The sequence below is a fragment of the Ovis aries genome, chromosome 2, assembly GCF_016772045.2.
Source record: "Ovis aries strain OAR_USU_Benz2616 breed Rambouillet chromosome 2, ARS-UI_Ramb_v3.0, whole genome shotgun sequence".
Taxonomy (NCBI): domain Eukaryota; kingdom Metazoa; phylum Chordata; class Mammalia; order Artiodactyla; family Bovidae; genus Ovis; species Ovis aries.
The window spans coordinates 68,539,419-68,557,577 of NC_056055.1; the positions used below are offsets into that span (position 1 = coordinate 68,539,419).

Consider the following 18,159-nt stretch of genomic DNA (forward strand, 5'->3'; position numbering starts at 1 on the left):
AAACCGGCGTGGGGAAGGGAATATACTGAGGAAGAGCCCTTGGGCGTTTACATAAAGGACACCTTTAATGAGAACCTAATTATAAAACATGCGTTTCTTGCCCCACTAAGCATAAGAGAAAAGCAAACTGAGACAAGTGACTGGTATTTCCATTTTCAAGTCAGGCAGTGAACTTCAGAAATGCAACTTGTTAGGGGTCACATGCATAATGAGGGGCGGGTCCGTGCTTCACACTGCAAAGCTAGAACTAGTTTTAAAAATGCGAGGCTAATTTTCAACCTCAGTTGATAAATGCGACCCTAACGCGGAGGGGTCTGAGCATCATTAACCCGTGAGGTGAGAAGGATCCCGTACGGGGAGCAACTGACCCAGCCCCTACCTCAGAGACTCTGGCCGTCGGCCAGAAGGCCAGGATGCCTAAGGAGAAGAGCCAAATCCCAAAACAGGGTTCACTGAACTTTCTGACCGGGATGGTTAGTTACCTAAATACCCGGTGATAATTGTGACTGGGATCTTAGCGCCGGGGCCAGACTTTTCCTCCTCCTCCTTCACCTCTCTTTGCTTCGCCTCAATGGGGACCAATTCAGGACAATCCTCTTCCGCCTGCTCCTCTTCCTCATCCGCAGAGTCAACAGCACGAAACATCTTGCAAACAGCACAGCTCACCTCTCCCTACACTCAGGACCTGGGATCAAGACCCACCCCGCGCAGCTGCGCACGCAGAACGCGAGGCGCGTGCTTGACGTCATCACTTCGCGACGTGTGGCGCCTCCCGATCCCGCCCCCAGTTACCTGGGCTCGGGCTCAGGGCCGCCACGCCTCTTAGACACGCCCCTACGGGCGCTGGGCACACCCCTCTGGCGTGTTTTAGGAACGTGGGCGGAATTGTCAGGGCCGTACCTGGCGTCCTGTCTGTGTGAGACTGCAGCCTTTATAGCTAATGGACGGTTAGTGATAGGGTTGAGGCCTTGAGACCAGGACAGTTGAAATCTGAAGAGGAGCCCGTCCTAAACAGCTCTCACAGGGAATAGGCTACACCAACGTGACATTTCTTAGTACCATTAAAAATATTTTCTTAATTCATAGGAGAAAGAATGGGAAGTTATAACAGTACAAAGGTAATTGTAATTTTTCTACCTGAACCAGTGAAACTTTTTTCTGTTTTATAGTTGCAGGTTTTATGTTTATTCAGTTTTTTACTGTGTACATGCATTACTTTTATCTATTTTATCATCTCATTTTTTTTAATTTGGTCTCACTTACCCTGAGTTCAAGCTTCCTTGGTGTCTCAGACCATAAAAAATCTGCCTGCAATGCAGGAGACCTGAGTTCGATCCCTGGGCCAGGAAGGTCCCCTGGAGAAGGGAATGGCTACCCATTCCAGTATTCTTGCCTGCAGGATTCCGTGGAGTTCAAAAGAGCCAGACAGGACTGAGCAACTAACACACCCTGAATTCATTTATTCATACATTCTTCAGTGCCTGGCACTGTCATCAATAATGCATAGATAGTCTGGACAAAGAATGCCACCTGCCCTATCAGTAAACAAAGTTTTTTGCAGACATCAAGTCATTAACCTCTGTAGCTACCCCAGCAGTGCACCCTAAGGGGATTCAAGGAGGAAAACAGGATACTGGCCCTAGTTAGTTAAGGTATATATCAAAGGAATGATTTAATTAAGCCCAGACTCTTGCAACTTCACACACAAAGAGAAATCACTAAATTTTTTTGTGTGCCAAGTTGCTTCAGTCGTGTCCAACTCTTTGAGACCCTATGGACCACAACTTTCCAGGCTCCTCTGTCCATGGGATTCTCCAGGCAAGAACACTGTAGTGGGCTGCCATTTCCTACTCCAGGGGATCTTCCTGATGCTCCCAAGCTTAAGTCCTCATGAATAAAACATAATTCTCAACTTTTAGGTTGTGCATCTCTTAAAGTCTGCAACAGCCCTCCTTTATATTTACATATATATTTATGTTCTAATCCAAGAACAGTACCAAGAAGGACACCTATTCATGTGACTGTCTCCTAGTCCAATGCTCTGCCTCTCCTCTGAGATAGTAACCACTACTATGAATTGATCATGGCTGACTTATTTCCTTTTTTCTTTTTGGTTCTATCACTTATATAAATATGTACTTAAACAATATGTTGTTTAATTTTTTCCTGTCTTTGAATTTCATATACTATTCTAGGGTTAGCTGATTTTTCAACTCCACTGTTGTATTATATTGTTACATGACTCATCAGAAATTTATTTATGCATTTCCTATCAGTCATTTTCAGGTTTTGCTCTTATGAACTGCATTGAGTGACCCTTCAGCATTGCTTCCTGAACAGAAAATATCTTACAACCCTGATCACCGTCTCTTAAGTACTCCTCAGGCAAGTTCTTGCAGATTCCCTTCCATGACTCTGGCTGAATGTTACACTAACATCTCTTATCTCTTACCAGGAGGAACCTGTGCCCTATAGCAACTCAGTAAGATGATGGACAAGTATGCTGTAACAGTTTGTAGCTTCAGTCAGAGCAAAAAGAGTTTTATACAGCAGTCAAAATGTCCATCAGCTGATGAATGGATAAACAAAATGATACATCCATATAATAGAAAATTTATCTCACGGAACAGAAATAAAGTACTGATACCTGCTACAAGGGACTTCCCAATTGGCTCTAGTGGTAAAGAACCTGCCTGCCAAGGCAGAAGACATAAGAGACACAAGTTCGATCCCTGGGTTGGGAAGATCCCCTGGAGGAGGGCATGGCAACCCACTCCAGTATTCTTGCCTGGAGAATCCCACAGAGAGAAGAGCCTGGTGGGCTACAGTCCATAGGGTCACAAAGAGTCGGACATGACTGAAGGGGACTTAGCATGCATGCACCTGCTGCAAGATGAATGAACCTCAGAAGCATTATGCTGAGTGAAAAAAGGCATTCCCAAAACACCACATATTGTTTCACTCCATGTACGTGAAATGTCCAGATAGGCACATCTATAGAAACAAAATTGACTGGTTGTTACCAGACACCAGGGGACTGAAGGCAGTGATTGCTAATGGGTACATTTTGGAGGTGATGAAAATGTTCTAAAATTCCTTGTTGGACATGGTAGCACAATTCTCTGAATACACTATAAACCACTGGGTTGTACCCATTAAACAGATGTTTTGTTCTGTATATGGATTTTACCCTAGTAGAGCTGCTATTTTAAAAAGTCTTCTGGGAATTCCCTGGCTGTCCCGTGGTTAGGACTCTGAGCTTCCAAATGCAGGTGGGTCTGGATTCAATCCCTGGTCATGGAGCTATGATAAATAAATACAAATATTTTTTAAAATGAAATAAAGACTCCTACATGCATCAAAATGTGGTGGTGCAAGTGTGTGTTTGTGTAGAAGCACTGCTTGCAGTCTTGCCTCCAGCAGTTTCAGTCCTGGCCTTCAGAGTAGAGTTATCATTTGTTGTGATTTCACAATTGAGACATACTTTGGTATGAGTATAAAGATCAGAGCTGGAAAGTCTTCCTTTAGTCTTTCTCCTTAACACTCTTCAGCAAGATGTCTCTTCATGAATTCTATGGAGTTCTACCACTTTCTTTTCTGACTCTAGTACCTGGCCAGATGTTAGAAAGCTTGTGCCTGAAGAGGTAAGGGTCTTGACTTAGTTATAAGGCTTTTGATTTCAGCCCTTCTTGCATATCTGAGTTTGACTGCTTTTTGTTGTTTTTCAGTTGCTAAGCCGTGTCCGACTCTTTTGGGACACTATGGGTTCCTCTGCCTATGGGATTTCCCAGGCAAGAATACTGAAGTGGGTTGCCATTTCCTTCTATTTTAACAGGACCTATCAATTTTATCCATTCTATTTTGAGTGAGACGTTGTTATTTAATTCAAAATGCCTTTTAAAGTAAGCTTTTTAAATGTCCTAAGTATAATATTGTAGAATCTTCAACACAATCTCTTCTATTCTGCAGTCTATTACAGTCTATTCTAATGTTAACTTTAAAATTCCTCATTTTTGCAATTTTATTTAATCACAGTTGTTATGGTAAAACAACAGCAATGGTAATGTGTGGATCCCTTACTGAGTGGTATGCATTATGTTAAATATATCAAATGTATTATCTCATTTAACTCAGCAAGTTAAATATAATTTGTATACCCATTTTATAAGCAAGGAAACTGAAGCTTAGAAAAGTTAGATATCTTGTTCAGTCATAAATTCAGTAAATGGCAGTCCTACTGCACAGTTCAGACCTTCCTGACACTAAGTTCCATGCTCTTCTAAACCAGGGATCTGCAAACTTTTTCTATAAAGGGCCAGGCAGTAAGTATTTAAGGCTTTACAGTCAAAAGAAAAATTCAAGCATGTTATATAGGTACTTATAAGAGAGAAAACAAATGTCCACGAATTTTAAAATCTGAAACTCATGTAATATTCATGTCATAAAATAGCGTTCTTTTAATTTTTCAGCCTACAAAAAATATAAAAATCACTCTGAGCTTGCAGTCTGTACAAAAAGAGGCAGCAAGCCATAGTTTGCCAGCCGCTAATCTAATATGCAAAGAGTCTGACGCAACTGGGTGACTGAACAATAGCAACAAAAACAATTTAATATGCACTGCCTTGTTAAGCTGAATTAAATGAAATTTTGTAAAAACAGATCACCCCTGCTATTTTAAACTCAACTTGTAAATCATTCACCATTGCAACCCCCCTGTCCCCGCAGGGTTAGTGAGTGTGTGTGTATGTGTGTGTCCTTAGTTGCTCAGTCGTGTCTAACTCTTGACAACCCTATGGACTGTAGCCCGCCAGACTCCTTTGTTTATGGGATTCTTCTGGCAAGAATACTGGAGTGGGTCACCATTCCCTTCCCCTGGGGATCTTACCGATCCAGGGGTCAAACCCTTGTCTCCTGCATCGCAGGCAGATTCATTACCGTCTGAGCCACCAGGGAAGCTCACCATAGTATAGTACCATACTAATATTCAGAGAAAGGTCTGAAGCTGAGAAGTTTAAACTGTTTCTCTAAGGGCACCAATACCTGGCCTTCAGGAGACCCAATGTAGGCAGCACCTCAGTCTCTGCATTGTGATAGGAGCCCTCTGTTGGCACACAGCAAGTAGACAAGCTCTCACACTATCTGGATTCCAGCAGCTCAGTTTTGTGCAATGTGTCCTTTGTCATAATTCCATACTTCTCCATTTTACCTTAATTTTCTTCTTTTGGATAGTTATGACGGTTGCCTCCAAAAAAAGTAAGGACTGTAGCTACGTCCAAATCAGAGGACAGCTACAAACAATGCCAACTTGGTATTTTTTTTCCCCTCTCAACTTTGTAACTTCCTGCAAAGGAAAGAACACAGCAGTGAACAGCAGTGAACAGCTCAGAGAAAAGGAAACTGGGGAGAGTTTCAAAATTAGCCCAGTTCCTCTTATCTTAGTAAATAAATAAACAAAATATTTCTTAAATTCTTATATGTATTGATTTCTTTGCTATTTTTCATTATCAACTTGGGAATATCTCTAAAAGGCCAGAGGCCTGTGGTTTTTATTCTTGTGACTGCCTGAGTTAGGACAGAATAACAATATTCAAGTATCATGTAGTCCTGTTATGACATAAAACCACTTTAAGGACATGAAATAATATTCCTTCCACAAAATATTGAAGGTGACTGGAAGCTGATACAGGATAATTTCTGTGTTTTAAGGGAGTGTGATTTTCATTTCAAAGGCTGTCAGTAATATTATTTGAATTCATTAGCTTAGTCTGTTAAACTATGCTACTTTTAAGGCTTAGTTTATAGTCTATTTATAGTCCAGTCACTTGGAAATCAGGTTCCCACAAAATTTAAAAAAAGAAAAAATCACTATTCAAAGCCTACAGGTTGGCAAAATATACTATCGGGCAAGGAGTAGGCATTGAGAGATACTTTAAAAAAATGAACAATGATTTATATTGTAATGGTTTAGGAGACAGTTTAAATAATATCCTCATCTCTTCTCAACAGAAATTTAAAAGTGACAGTTGTGGCTTTAAGTTTCACTTTCTAACTTTTATGGTTTTAAAGAAGTATATGCCAAAATCCACAGGCACCTGCTCATGACTGCTTAAATGTAAATAAAAGACACAGAAACAAAAGTGGAAGATTCCCATTCTTCCTTTATCTTACTATTTCTCCAAATTTTCTCAGAGTGTTTACTTGCTCTTAACTGAAATACTGTGCTTTCAGCAAAGCCAGGGCTTCCTGGTTTCAAGATCAATGTACTTTGAGTCCCATAGTTCTTTTTCTCAATTAGGCACTACGATTTCATTTGTGGAAGAAGATTCATGAACTTTCTATAGATTGACTTACTCACTTTCCTCTTATTATTTTAATGTTTTTGTTCTTCCCTTGAATCTCACTGTTCAGTTCAGTTCAGTCACTCAGTCATGTCCGACTCTGCAATCCCGTGAATCGCAGCACACCGGGCCTCATTGTCCAACACCAACTCCCAGAGTTCACTCAGACTCATGTCCATCGAGTCAGTGATGCCATCCAGCCATCTCATCCTCCGTTGTCTCCTCCTCCTCCTGCCCCCAATCCCTCCCAGCATCAGAGTCTTTTCCAATGAGTCAACTCATCACATCAGGTGGCCAAAGTATTGGAGTTTCAGCTTTAGCATCAGTCCTTCCAGTGAACACCCAGGACTGATCTCCTTTAGAATGGATTGGTTGGATCTCCTTGCAGACCAAGGGACTCTCAAGAGTTTTCTCCAACACCACAGCTCAAAAGCATCAATTCTTCGGCACTCAGCTTTCTTCACAGTCCAACTCTCACATCCATACATGACCACTGGAAAAACCACAGCCCTGATTAGATGGACCTTTGTTGGCAAAGTAATGTCTCTGCTTTTTAATATGCTATCTAGGTTGGTCATAACTTTCCTTCCAAGGAGACTGTAGGCTGCTCCAAATATGTAGCAGCAAATATTTTCAAGCCACCCAGCCACTTCCATATTTCTGTCTCAATCACATCATCTTTCTTTAGGAACCTCCTTCCCATCAGCATTCTTCAGCACACACTTACTCCTTCTGCAGGCTGCCTTTATTTCAGTGGTCCTTCCAAACTTATGTGTATAATAATTTGAAATTTTCTGAATTATTACTGTATGACTCCTCTTCTTCTCAATATTTTGTAATAACCTATAGAGTAAAACAGTCTGAAAAAGAATATATATAACTGAATCACTTTGGTGTACACTTGAAACTAACACAACATATAAATTAACTATACTTCAACAAAAAATTAAATAAAATTTAAAAGTAAAAAATAAAGACCATGCTCTTAATCACACACACATAGATGTATATGTAATTTTATAATATATATAGCAGAAATAGAACATACATAATGATATATCATAACAGCTACAGTGCCCACATAGACCTTTGCCCTACCTGGCACTAGCTGCTTGTTCATTGTGCTTCCAAGGTCAGCAGAATGTAAAGCATTCACTTTATTTTCTTAACTGAACAGAATAGTAACCAGAAGAGTACTCGGAATTCTAAAAACTCTTGGGTCAACAAGATTCTGCCTTTCCAAGTTTCGCTTCAAATATCATTGTGACCCATAATTTCTCTTTTAATAGTAAGCAAAGAAGAATCAAGTTTTTAGGTTTAAAATGTTTTATTTCACTAACACAGGAGTCACTAAAAAGATATATTCTTAAGTAGAAAAAGAAAAGTACAGAATTAGCATGGTTTCACTGGGAATGAAGGATCAGGAAAGAGAATGGTTAATATAATATTCAGTTGTAGTTCTTCATTTAAAAACATCTCTACATCAACTTGTTTTCATCCTTAGCACTTTCTGAGCAATGGGTAAAACTTTCGTCACTACTTCACCATGAATTTCTCAGCAACCCATTGCCATTTTCCCAGCTGAAAAGTAAAAATATCCTTTTAACCTTCTGTGAAGAAGGCTGATCTCCGAAGAACTGATGCTTTTGAGCTGTGGTGTTGGAGAAGACTCTTGAGAGTCTCTTTGGTCTGCAAGGAGATCCAACCAGTCCATTCTGAAGGAGATCATCCCTGGGTGTTCTTTGGAAGGAACGATGCTAAAGCTGAAACTCCAGTACTTTTGCCACCTGATGCGACGAATTGACTCACTGGAAAAGATTCTGATACTGGGAGGGATTGGGGGCAGGAGGAGAAGGGGACGACAGAGGATGAGGTGGCTGGATGGCATCACCGACTCGATGGACGTGAGTTTGAGTGAACTCCGGGAGTTGGCGATGGACAGGGAGGCCTGGCGTCCTGCAATTCATGAGGTTGCGAAGAGTTGAAGATGACTGAGCGACTGAACTGAACTGAACTGAACCTTTAAACTTTTGATTTTGGAACTACTTCAAAATAACTTTAAAAGTTACAAAAATAGTACAGAGATTTACACATACACCCTTCATCCTATTTCCCCTGATTTTAATATCTCACACAATCCCACTGCAATTATCAAAAGCAGGAAATTAACATTGACACAATGCTATTAACTAATCTACAGACCTTATTCAAATATTGCTAGCTGTCCCACTAACATCTGTTTTCTGACCAGGATCCAGCACAGGCTCTCACATAGCACTTTGCTGTCACATCTCCCGTAATCAGGGGGTATTGCTTAGTCTGTTGTTTATGAACTTGAAACTTTTGAAGAGTGGTTGTCAGTTTTTTTTTAAGAACATCCCTCAACTTGGGTTGGATAAGGAAATGGCAACCCATTCCAGTATTCTTGCCTAGAGAATCCTGTGGACAGAGGAGCCTTGTGGGCTGTTGTCTATAGGGTCGCACAGAGTCGGACACAACTGAAGCGACTTAGCGGCAGCAGCAGCAGCAGCAACAACTTGGGTTTGTCATAAACCTCATCGGGATTAAATTCAGGTTATGCATTTTCGTTTGGCAATACCACATGTTGTATCCTTTTCTGTGTATCACTTCAGAAGGCACGTGATATCCATTTGTCCCTTTACTGGTGATGTTAATTAACTCTGATCATTTATTAAGAGTAGTGTCTGCCAGATTTCTCCACCATAAAGTTACTATTTCCCTATTGTGGTTGATAAGTACCTAGAGGGTGATACTTTGAGACTATGTAAAAGACCATGCTTTTCATCATACTTGTACTTTACCCACCAATTTCATCATCCGTTATTCTTTTTTTAAATTACAGCTTTATTAAGGTATAATTTACCTAGCATAAAGTTCACTCATTTTAAGTGTACAATTCAATAGTTTTGATGCATTTTTCCAGTTGTACAACAATCACCAAAATCTAGTTTTAGAACACTTCCATCATCCCCCCAAATTCCTTTGTGTCTGTCTATAATCAATCTTCTCTCCACCTTATGCTTCAAATAACCATTGATCTGTTTTCTGTCTTTGTTTATATAATATACTAATCATTTTCTCATTATTTATTTGCTTGAATCCTTGTTTGCACAAGAGCAGTTGAAGGAAGGAGAAATCTTAAGTCTAACACATTGGTATTTGACACAAGACCACTGATCCGCCTGAAAATCAAGAAAAATGATGAGTCATTCATTGACACCAAATCAGAAATAGCCTTTGGAAAGTTTGTATTTGAGTAGGAGTTAAATTATCCAGATGCCTTAGATCTTCTATTAATTCATAAAATTCTTCCCAATTAAATTCCTCTCTGAATAAATCAAAGGTACAACTTTTGATATCTTACAAGTGTTCAGGAATTTTGATCCTATCACATCCACATGACTTGGAAAAATGTTAAGGTCCAGAGGTTTCGTTGGTGTTATAGGTCTTCCTTCCTTGGTTTACTGTTTAAAAGTGTTTTCATCAGAGCCAATTTAATTAACTCAGTGCAATATAATTTCAAGGTTGTTATGTCTGTCACACACCCTCCGAGTGAGTATGAAAAAGCTTCATCCGTTTTGAGATGCCAGCTGGCAGTGTATAGACCAGATATAGCTCACAATTATGTTTTTTGTGTTGTTGCTCTTTAGTCACTCAGTCATGTCCAACTCTTTGTGACCCCATAGACTGTAGCCTGCTAAGCTCCTCTGTCCATGAGATTTCCTGGACAAGAATACTAGAGTGAGTTGCTGTTTCCTTCTCCAAAGGATCTTGTCGACCCTAGGATCGAACCCGCCTCTCCTGCTTGGCAGGAAATTCTTTACCACTGAACCACAAGAGAAGCCCATGTGCTCTGTAAGTAATGTTTTAAAGACCTGGACATTTCCATTTATAAAATTTACATATCTGGCTTTTCTTGAGAAATCCTTAAATCTTGTGATACAAGGCTCGTATTTCCACAGCTAGAGCTAAGCAGCGGCAGTCCACTTGAGGAATAGAGCCCGGTGAGAGCAAGGCGCTTCAGTCTGGCACATCCCACCAATTTCTTACTCAAACTTACCAAGACTGCTTCTCTTATTTAGGCTCCTTACTCAGCCCCATTGGGCATTTAAGTTTGCTCTCCTAAGTTGAAATTTGAACAAGATTGTTGGATTTTTTTTTAGTTGAGCCAGAACTAACAGAATAAAGCTCACTAATCTTGAGTGTACAGATTGATTTTTTTCACATAATCACAGATTTTTATATAGGAAATTTTAACTTTTTTTCTTCCTTCACCTACACCTACACCTTATACAGACACTATTTCTATCCCCTCACTCTTTCAGTGTGTTTACGTTGACTGTTGTTCAGCTGCTAAGCCGTGTCCGATTACTTGCGACTCCACGGACTGCAGCACGCCAGACTTCCCTGTCCTCCACTATCTCCCAGTTTGCTCAAGTTGTCTGTTAAGTCAGTGATGCTACCCAACAATCTCATCCTCTGCCACTCTCTTCTTTTGCCTTCAGTCTTTGCCAACATCAGGGTCTTTTCTAATATTGGCTAGATTAATATTTATTTCAACATTATTATGACTGTATACATGATATTTACAGGAAACTCTCAAGGAATCCTATGAATATCCTTTTCTTTCTTTCAACTTTTCATTTTCCCTGAAATTAATACTTTTTTTTTTTTTTGCTGTTTTTCTTATAGTTTTGTTTGCTTACTATTGTGTACCTATCACTATTTTATCTCAAATGCTTAAACACTTGTCTAAATATTCTTTTGATATCTTCAAAAGAATCAGGTATTCCTTTAACTTCATATTTTCACAAAAACTATTCTGGGGTCCTGTAACACTTTGTTCTTGGACTTCCAACCTCTAAAAGTGTGAGAATAAAATTCTGTTATCTAAGCTACCCAGTTTGTGGTATCTTGTTATGGCAGACTTAGCAAATGAATACATCAGTGTTTTAAAACTGCATGATAATATGCCTTGAAGTTGGTCTAATTCCATTTATTATCTGGGTACTCAGTGGTTCTTACAGTCTGGAAACTCATGTCCTCTCCTTGAATTTTCTAGGATTATTTTATCATTGATTTCCTTCCCTATATTTTCCCCTGTCTCTCTTTGTGGGACTCCTCTCATACAGCTGTTGATCTTACGGTCCTATAACTTTCTTTCTTTTTATTTTTTTAAACTCAATTTCTGCTTCTATGTCTTTTTGCTCTGCTATCTATATTGAGATTTGCTCAACTTAATTATTCAAAGGTGTTTTTTTGAATTTTTTATTCTGCTAGTCCTCAGGTCCCCTTTTTTATTCCCTTAATGTTCTTTAAAAAAATAATACAGTGCTCTCGTTTCATGGGGTCAATATCACCTCTTATCCCTCTATGGATATTTATAATAGTTTTCTGACCCCTTCACAGGCTTGGTTTCTTCCACATTGCTTTTTGTTTGTTTGTTTTGCTCTCTACCTTTCAAGTTGGTTTTCCTTAGATGTCTGACAATCGTTGGTGGTCTATTCACATTTAGGAGTGAGGTACTAGAAAGGCTTCTTAGGAGTTCTGACCCCATGGGTGAGCCTTGTAGACTGTCAGCTTCAGCTTCAAGTTCTCTGGCTGGGCCACACGACTTGATGTCTTTCTCTCAAGGCGGTCACATGCCCTGGAGAAATTACCGTGGTGCTCTGAAATTAGAACAGAGGTAAAATACTTGGGGCTTTACGGGGCTATAAATGTTTCATAAGTGTTTCTGTTTATGGTATTGAATCTCATCCCCAAATGTACCAAGTCTTCCCTAAAAAGAAATCCTATTTTATCTTATCCAGCCCCTGCCTGGCTGGGAGAGGAACAGTTATCTGGCTAAACAGGCTTGAACAGAGGATCTACGGATCTAACCACATCTTAAACTCACAAACCAATCCTCCTGTTTTTAATCCCACCTTTATCCACATTTATGGAGGTACCAGGTATTCCCAGTCTTTTGGGAGGTCTTTGATGTAATCAGGTACTTTCTAGCTCTTTCCGAGGCAAGTTAAGGGGTCATCTTTCTTGGGTCTATTAAACTGGATACTTCTTGTTTTTATGGCTTCTAAATCCCAAATCTCATTGTTCCTGTTGTCCCTCCTAATCTCATTATTATTGTTGGTTTCTGCCTTAAAAAGCAATTCCTTTGCTGCCATTTTACTGGGTTTCAAGAAAAAGCCAAAGTAAATGCATATATTCAATTGCTTACCCAAATTAGAAGTCAGTTTTACATTTTCACAAGAGAATTAAAAGCTGGCTCAGGAGTGTTTGAAGACAAACAGGTCTGCTTTAAATTTTGCTACTGGCCATCCCCATACTCCATCTATCTGGTTGATAAACGTGTCCATGGAACAGAAATTACAGCTCTGACTCATGCTTTTATCTGAGCAACCACAAGTTTATTCACATTTTTGGTTCATTTGTCAACTAAAAGGAAACTAATTCTACTAGCTTTAACTCTAACCAAAGGAATCTGAAAAAACTTCCTATCTTCCTGGCTTTGGTTGGGAGTAATGATCCTCCCCCAATCCCTGATTTTCTTCCAAAATAACACAGCCTCTGAATTTTGAGTGCTCAGTATGTGCTAGGCACTGAGCTAGGCACTTTTACATGCATTATCCCATTTAATCCTCCCTGCCCACATTACTGTTCCCATTTTGCACAGTGGAAAACTGAGGCTCTGAAAAGTTAAAGGGTTTGTTCAGCTTCACATACCTATTAAGTGGTAAAGCCAGGGTTTAAATCTGAGTCAGCCTGTGTCTTGACCCCCTTTCACCCCACTATACTATCTTGATTATGATTTATTTCTGGACTTCTTGAATGCTCATTTGCATGTCCCTGGGTCATTTAATGATGTTCTCTTCTCCATTTTTGATGCAATTCCCATACTAAATGCTGTATGTGAGTGAATGACATCCAGTTGTTTCAGCCCTTCCACCCTTCTTGCCCACCTTACACATCACTTCCTTGGGAAAGATTCCATGACTTTCCAAGGATCAATTTGATGTCTTTTGTGTGCTCTTGTAACATATACAGAATCCTGTTTGCCTTATTAAACCAGTGAGTACCCTTTCTAGAAATTATTTATTTGCTTATCTCTCAACTACACTAAACTATAGAACAGTGGCAGTAGTCATCTTATCCATGTGACATGACTATAGCCTAGTGCAATGCCTGGCACATAGCAGGTGCTCATTACATACTTTGTTGAATGAATGAATAAATGAACAAAATTATACTTACATCTCAATCTGAATGCAAATTTTTTCTCATTTAAAATAATGTTCTAATGATATTTTGTCATTTGTCAAACAGGATTTTATAAAACTCAAGTCTTTAACGCTTTACATGTACTATTCAGAATACAGATAATATATTTTTAAAAATTTTATTTATTTTTTAAATATAAATTTATTTATTTTAATTGGAAGAGAATACAGATAATATTTTAACTCTCACATATAAAATGGCAGTGTGGATGTTAATGCATGAAGCAAGTGCTGACAAGTTTTCAAAATACCTATTGAATTTCATTGTAGAATTTTAATCTATATGTTAACTAAAATGTCATCTTATCCTCAAATAAAAATCTGTCATGCTTTGAAGCCTTCTGTTTTAATTGTGGGGAAATCCCATAATTTAATGACAAAAAAAATTGCAGGAAATAATCAGAAAAGAATTTTTGATCTCCAGTTGTTACTGTGAATGGATCTGTTGCTATTTTTCTTGCCTCAAGAAAAGATAAGATTACCTCTTATCACCATTCCTGAGGAAATAGAAATTCATACAACTGTTATCAGAATTTATGCAAAATGTTTCTCAGAAGACGTGATTTTCCAGCTCAGACATTCTCTGATTCGAAATCAGCCAAATAAAAAGAAGAGATAGATGGGATAAAATACAAATGGGGAGAAGTAAAAATTCCTTGAAAGAAAGTAACCTTTTACACAGTTTTAAAAATTGCAAAGAAGTCAACTGCTTTGTTGTGCCACCTAATACAAGTCTTTACGGTGACTTGAGAAGCCACCTGTTTATTCTATACAGAATCAAGGAAGTAGACATTGAGGAGGCCACAGTTATCCTCTGATATAACCTTGAGGGAAGAGTGTCATTGACCAAATACTAATTTCCCAGATACAGTCATAGCATTGCCACACAATAATGAGAATAAATGGTCTATTATACATTGAAATAATTATTGGTAAAATAAAGCAACAACTATAGCATTTTTCAATAACCTACCCCAGTATCCAAGAGCTCATAATCTAGGGAAGAGAATGCCCTGAACTCTGGCCTTCCTAAATGTGGCAGAATATCTAAAACTCTAGTAACACAATGTTGAAATACAAGTTCCACTAGGATAAACAAATACAACAAATAAGATATTCCACAGCCAAAACACCACATGCAGAATTTACCAAGGAAATTCTGAGAACCATTTCAGTAACTCTTGGATCCCACAGGATTTTTGAATTCTTTTTTTATTCTTTTTTTTGGAGACTATTTTGCCAGAGAGTTCCTATTTCTGCCTGTTGGGCACAGGGGACATAAATGAAGGAGAACTGCCACTTCCTAACAAGACTTCCAAGACACATTTCAGAGCTTGAAATGACAACTTTATTATTTTTTTAAATATAAATGTATTTATTTTAATTGGAGGTTAATTACTTTATAATATTGTATTGGTTTTGCCATACATCAAAATGAATCTGCCACAGGAATACACGTGTTCCCCATCCTGAACCCCCTCCCTCTTCCCTCCCCGTACCATCCCTCTGGGTCATCTCAGTGCACCAGCCACAAGCATCCAGTATCATGCATCAAACCTGGACTGGTTTGTTTCATATATGATATTATACATGTTTCAATGCCATTCTCCCAAATCATCCCACCCTCGCCCTCTCCCACAGAGTCCAAAAACTGTTCTATACATCTGTGTCTCTTTTGCTGTCTCGCATACAGGGTTATTGTTCAGTTCAGTTCAGTTCAGTTGCTAAGTTTTGTCCGACCCTTTGCGACCCCATGAATCGCAGCACGCCAGACCTCCCTGTCCATCACCAACTCCCAGAGTTCACTCAAACTGACATCCATTGAGTCAGTGATGCCATCCAGCCATCTCATCCTCGGTCATCTCCTTCTCCTGCTGCCCCCAATCCCTCCCGGCATCAGAGTCTTTACCAATGAGTCAACTCTTCACATGAGGTGGCCAAAGTATTGGAGTTTCAGCTTTAGCATCATTCCTTCCAAAGAAATCCCAGGGTTGATCTCCTTCCGAATGGACTGGTTGGATCTCCTTGCAGTCCAAGGGACTCTCAAGAGTCTTCTCCAACACCACAGTTCAAAAGCATCAATTCTTTGGTGCTCAGCTTTCTTCACAGTCCACATCCATACATGACCACAGGAAAAACCTCAGCCTTGACTAGATGGACCTTAGTCGGCAAAGTAATGTCTCTGCTTTTGAATATGCTATCTAGGTTGGTCATAACTTTTCTTCCAAGGAGTAAGCGTCTTGTAATTTCATGCTGCAGTCACCATCTGCAATGATTTTGGAGCCCCCCAAAATAAAGTCTGACACCGTTTCCACTGTTTCCCCATCTATTTCCAATGAAGTGATGGGACCGGATGCCATGATCTTCGTTTTCTGAATGTTGAACTTTAAGCCAACTTTTTCACTCTCAACTTTCACTTTCATCAAGAGGCTTTTTAGTTCCTCTTCACTTTCTGCCATAAGGGTGGTGTCATCTGCATATCTGAGGTTATTGATATTTCTCCCAGCAATCTTGATTCCAGCTTGTTTCTTCCAGTCCACCGTTTCTCATGATGTACTCTGCATAGAAGTTAAATAAGCAGGATGACAATATACAGCCTTGACGTACTCCTTTTCCTATTAGGAACCAGTCTGTTGTTCCATGTCCAGTTCTAACTGTTGCTTCCTGACCTGCATACAGATTTCTCAAGAGGCAGGTCAGGTGGTCTGTATTCCCATCTCTTTCAGAATTTTCCATAGATTATTGTGATCCACAGAGTCAAAGGCTTTGGCATAGTGAATAAAGCAGAAATAGATGTTTTTCTGGAACTCTCTTGCTTTTTCCATGATCCAGCAGATGTTGGCAATTTGATCTCTGGTTCCTCTGCATTTTCTAAAACCAGCTTGAACATCAGGAAGTTCATGGTTCACGTATTGCTAAAGCCTGGCTTGGAGAATTTTGAGCATTACTTTACTAGCGTGTGAGATGAGTGCAATTGTGTGCTAGTTTGAGCATTCTTTGGCATTGCCTTTCTTTGGGATTGGAATGAAAACTGACCTTTTCCAGTCCTGTGGCCACTGCTGAGTTTTCCAAATTTGTTGGCATATTGAGTGCAGCACTTTCACAGCATCATCTGTCAGGATTTGAAATAGCTCCACTGGAATTCCATCATCTCCACTAGCTTTGTTTGTAGTGATGCTTTCTAAGGCCCACTTGACTTCCCATTCCAGGATGTCTGGCTCTAGGTGAGTGATCACACCATCGTGATTATCCGGGTCATGAAGATCTTTTTTGTACAGTTCTTCTGTGTATTCTTGCCACCTGTTCTTAATATCTTCTACTTCTGTTAGGTCCATACCATTTCTGTCCTTTATCGAGCCCATCTTTGCATGAAATATTCCCTTGGTGCCGGGGTCCAGCCCCAGTGGATCCAGGGAATTCGAAGGGTGGACGGCGTTGGCGTGGAAAGACTTGTTTATTTATTAATATAAGATTAGATTAAGAAACTATAGTGTAGTAGGAAGATTAAGTGGAGGAAGAGGGCTGAATAGCTTGGTTTACGCAGAAGACCAATAAAATTCCAGACAAGGAATTTGCACCATCTACGTTGGGCCACCGGCGCCCGCTTGAATATCTAAGGATGCCTCGCCTTAAGCTCCCTTTCTCGCGGGTCTTAACAGCCAGGGCAAGTAAGTAGACCTGGCGAGCCTCCTCGCCCCAGGTGGAGATTCAGCCTGAAGTTAAAGTAAAGAGCAGAGAGAGGGAAAGAGAAGAAGAAAGAGAGAGAGAGACACGGGGGAGCCAGAGCCCCAAGAAACCAGGCCGAGAGACTAGTTCGAGAAACTGGTCCGAGAAACTGGCCCCATCCTTTACTGTTCAGAAGACCTTTTATACTTTTGATAAAACATGGAGATCAATGGGTAACACAAAATTATGTAGCGTTCGCAACCCAGATTGTTTCCGTATATCATCTTGTATACAAAAGGTCTCAGGTGATTTACATTATCTTCTGGCCAAGAGGCTTGTTAACACTTTTGGGCTCTCTTCCTTAATGAATGTTAATTTTGTTTCCCCTGAAGTGTTTTTCTTTAATCTACATCTCCTTAAAGCATTACAGTTACATCTCTATAGAACAAAGGTGCAGTGGGATATAACAAAGAAGGTACTTAACTCAAAGATCTAATGTTGCTAATACCAGGTCTACTACTTGCATTTCTATATACCAACTATATCTAAAAATAAAGGATATGAAAATTTGGCAGCAAGCATTGATTCAACAAATGAAACTTTTAATCAGTCCTATTTTAAAGATTTTGACTCCTCAGAAGCTCCTACATTCCTAGGATGTTTTAAGCTTCCTGTGCCTCCTGCGGTCAGGAGGCCTCAAACAATCACATGCGCAGCTGTAGGAGTCCTGCAGGCAGGCTAGAAAGCCATCAGAGGGTTTTTTGGATTGAAACACTCTTTCAAATGCAGAAGACTAAAGCTCTGAATTGACTTTTTCCAGAAAATGTCAGAAGAGTGGAAAAGCAGAGCACAAAAGC

At 39.6% G+C, this 18,159-nt stretch overlaps 2 protein-coding genes across 11 annotated transcripts in view; one reads left to right on the forward strand and one right to left on the reverse strand.

Annotated features, from left to right (window-relative positions):
- The window catches only part of ZNG1A (Zn regulated GTPase metalloprotein activator 1A), a 57,113-nt gene extending 56,385 nt beyond the window's left edge, over positions 1 to 728 (reverse strand). For 8 of the 9 annotated variants that reach the window (XM_042243379.2, XM_060409402.1, XM_060409401.1 and 5 more), the window contains exon 1: positions 483 to 728. In XM_042243379.2, the coding sequence (XP_042099313.1) occupies positions 483 to 645 (163 nt within the window). In that variant the 5' untranslated portion in view covers positions 646 to 728. The remainder of the gene's footprint in view (positions 1 to 482) is intronic. The other variant, XM_060409404.1, reaches the window with a different exon arrangement.
- A 2,804-nt stretch (positions 729 to 3,532) lies between these two features.
- DOCK8 (dedicator of cytokinesis 8) overlaps positions 3,533 to 18,159 on the forward strand; it is a 266,032-nt gene continuing 251,405 nt past the window's right edge. The window contains exon 1 of one of the 2 annotated variants that reach the window (XM_060410909.1): positions 3,533 to 3,644. In XM_060410909.1, coding sequence (XP_060266892.1) covers positions 3,556 to 3,644 — 89 coding nt within the window. In that variant the 5' untranslated portion in view covers positions 3,533 to 3,555. The remainder of the gene's footprint in view (positions 3,645 to 18,159) is intronic. The other variant, XM_060410910.1, reaches the window with a different exon arrangement.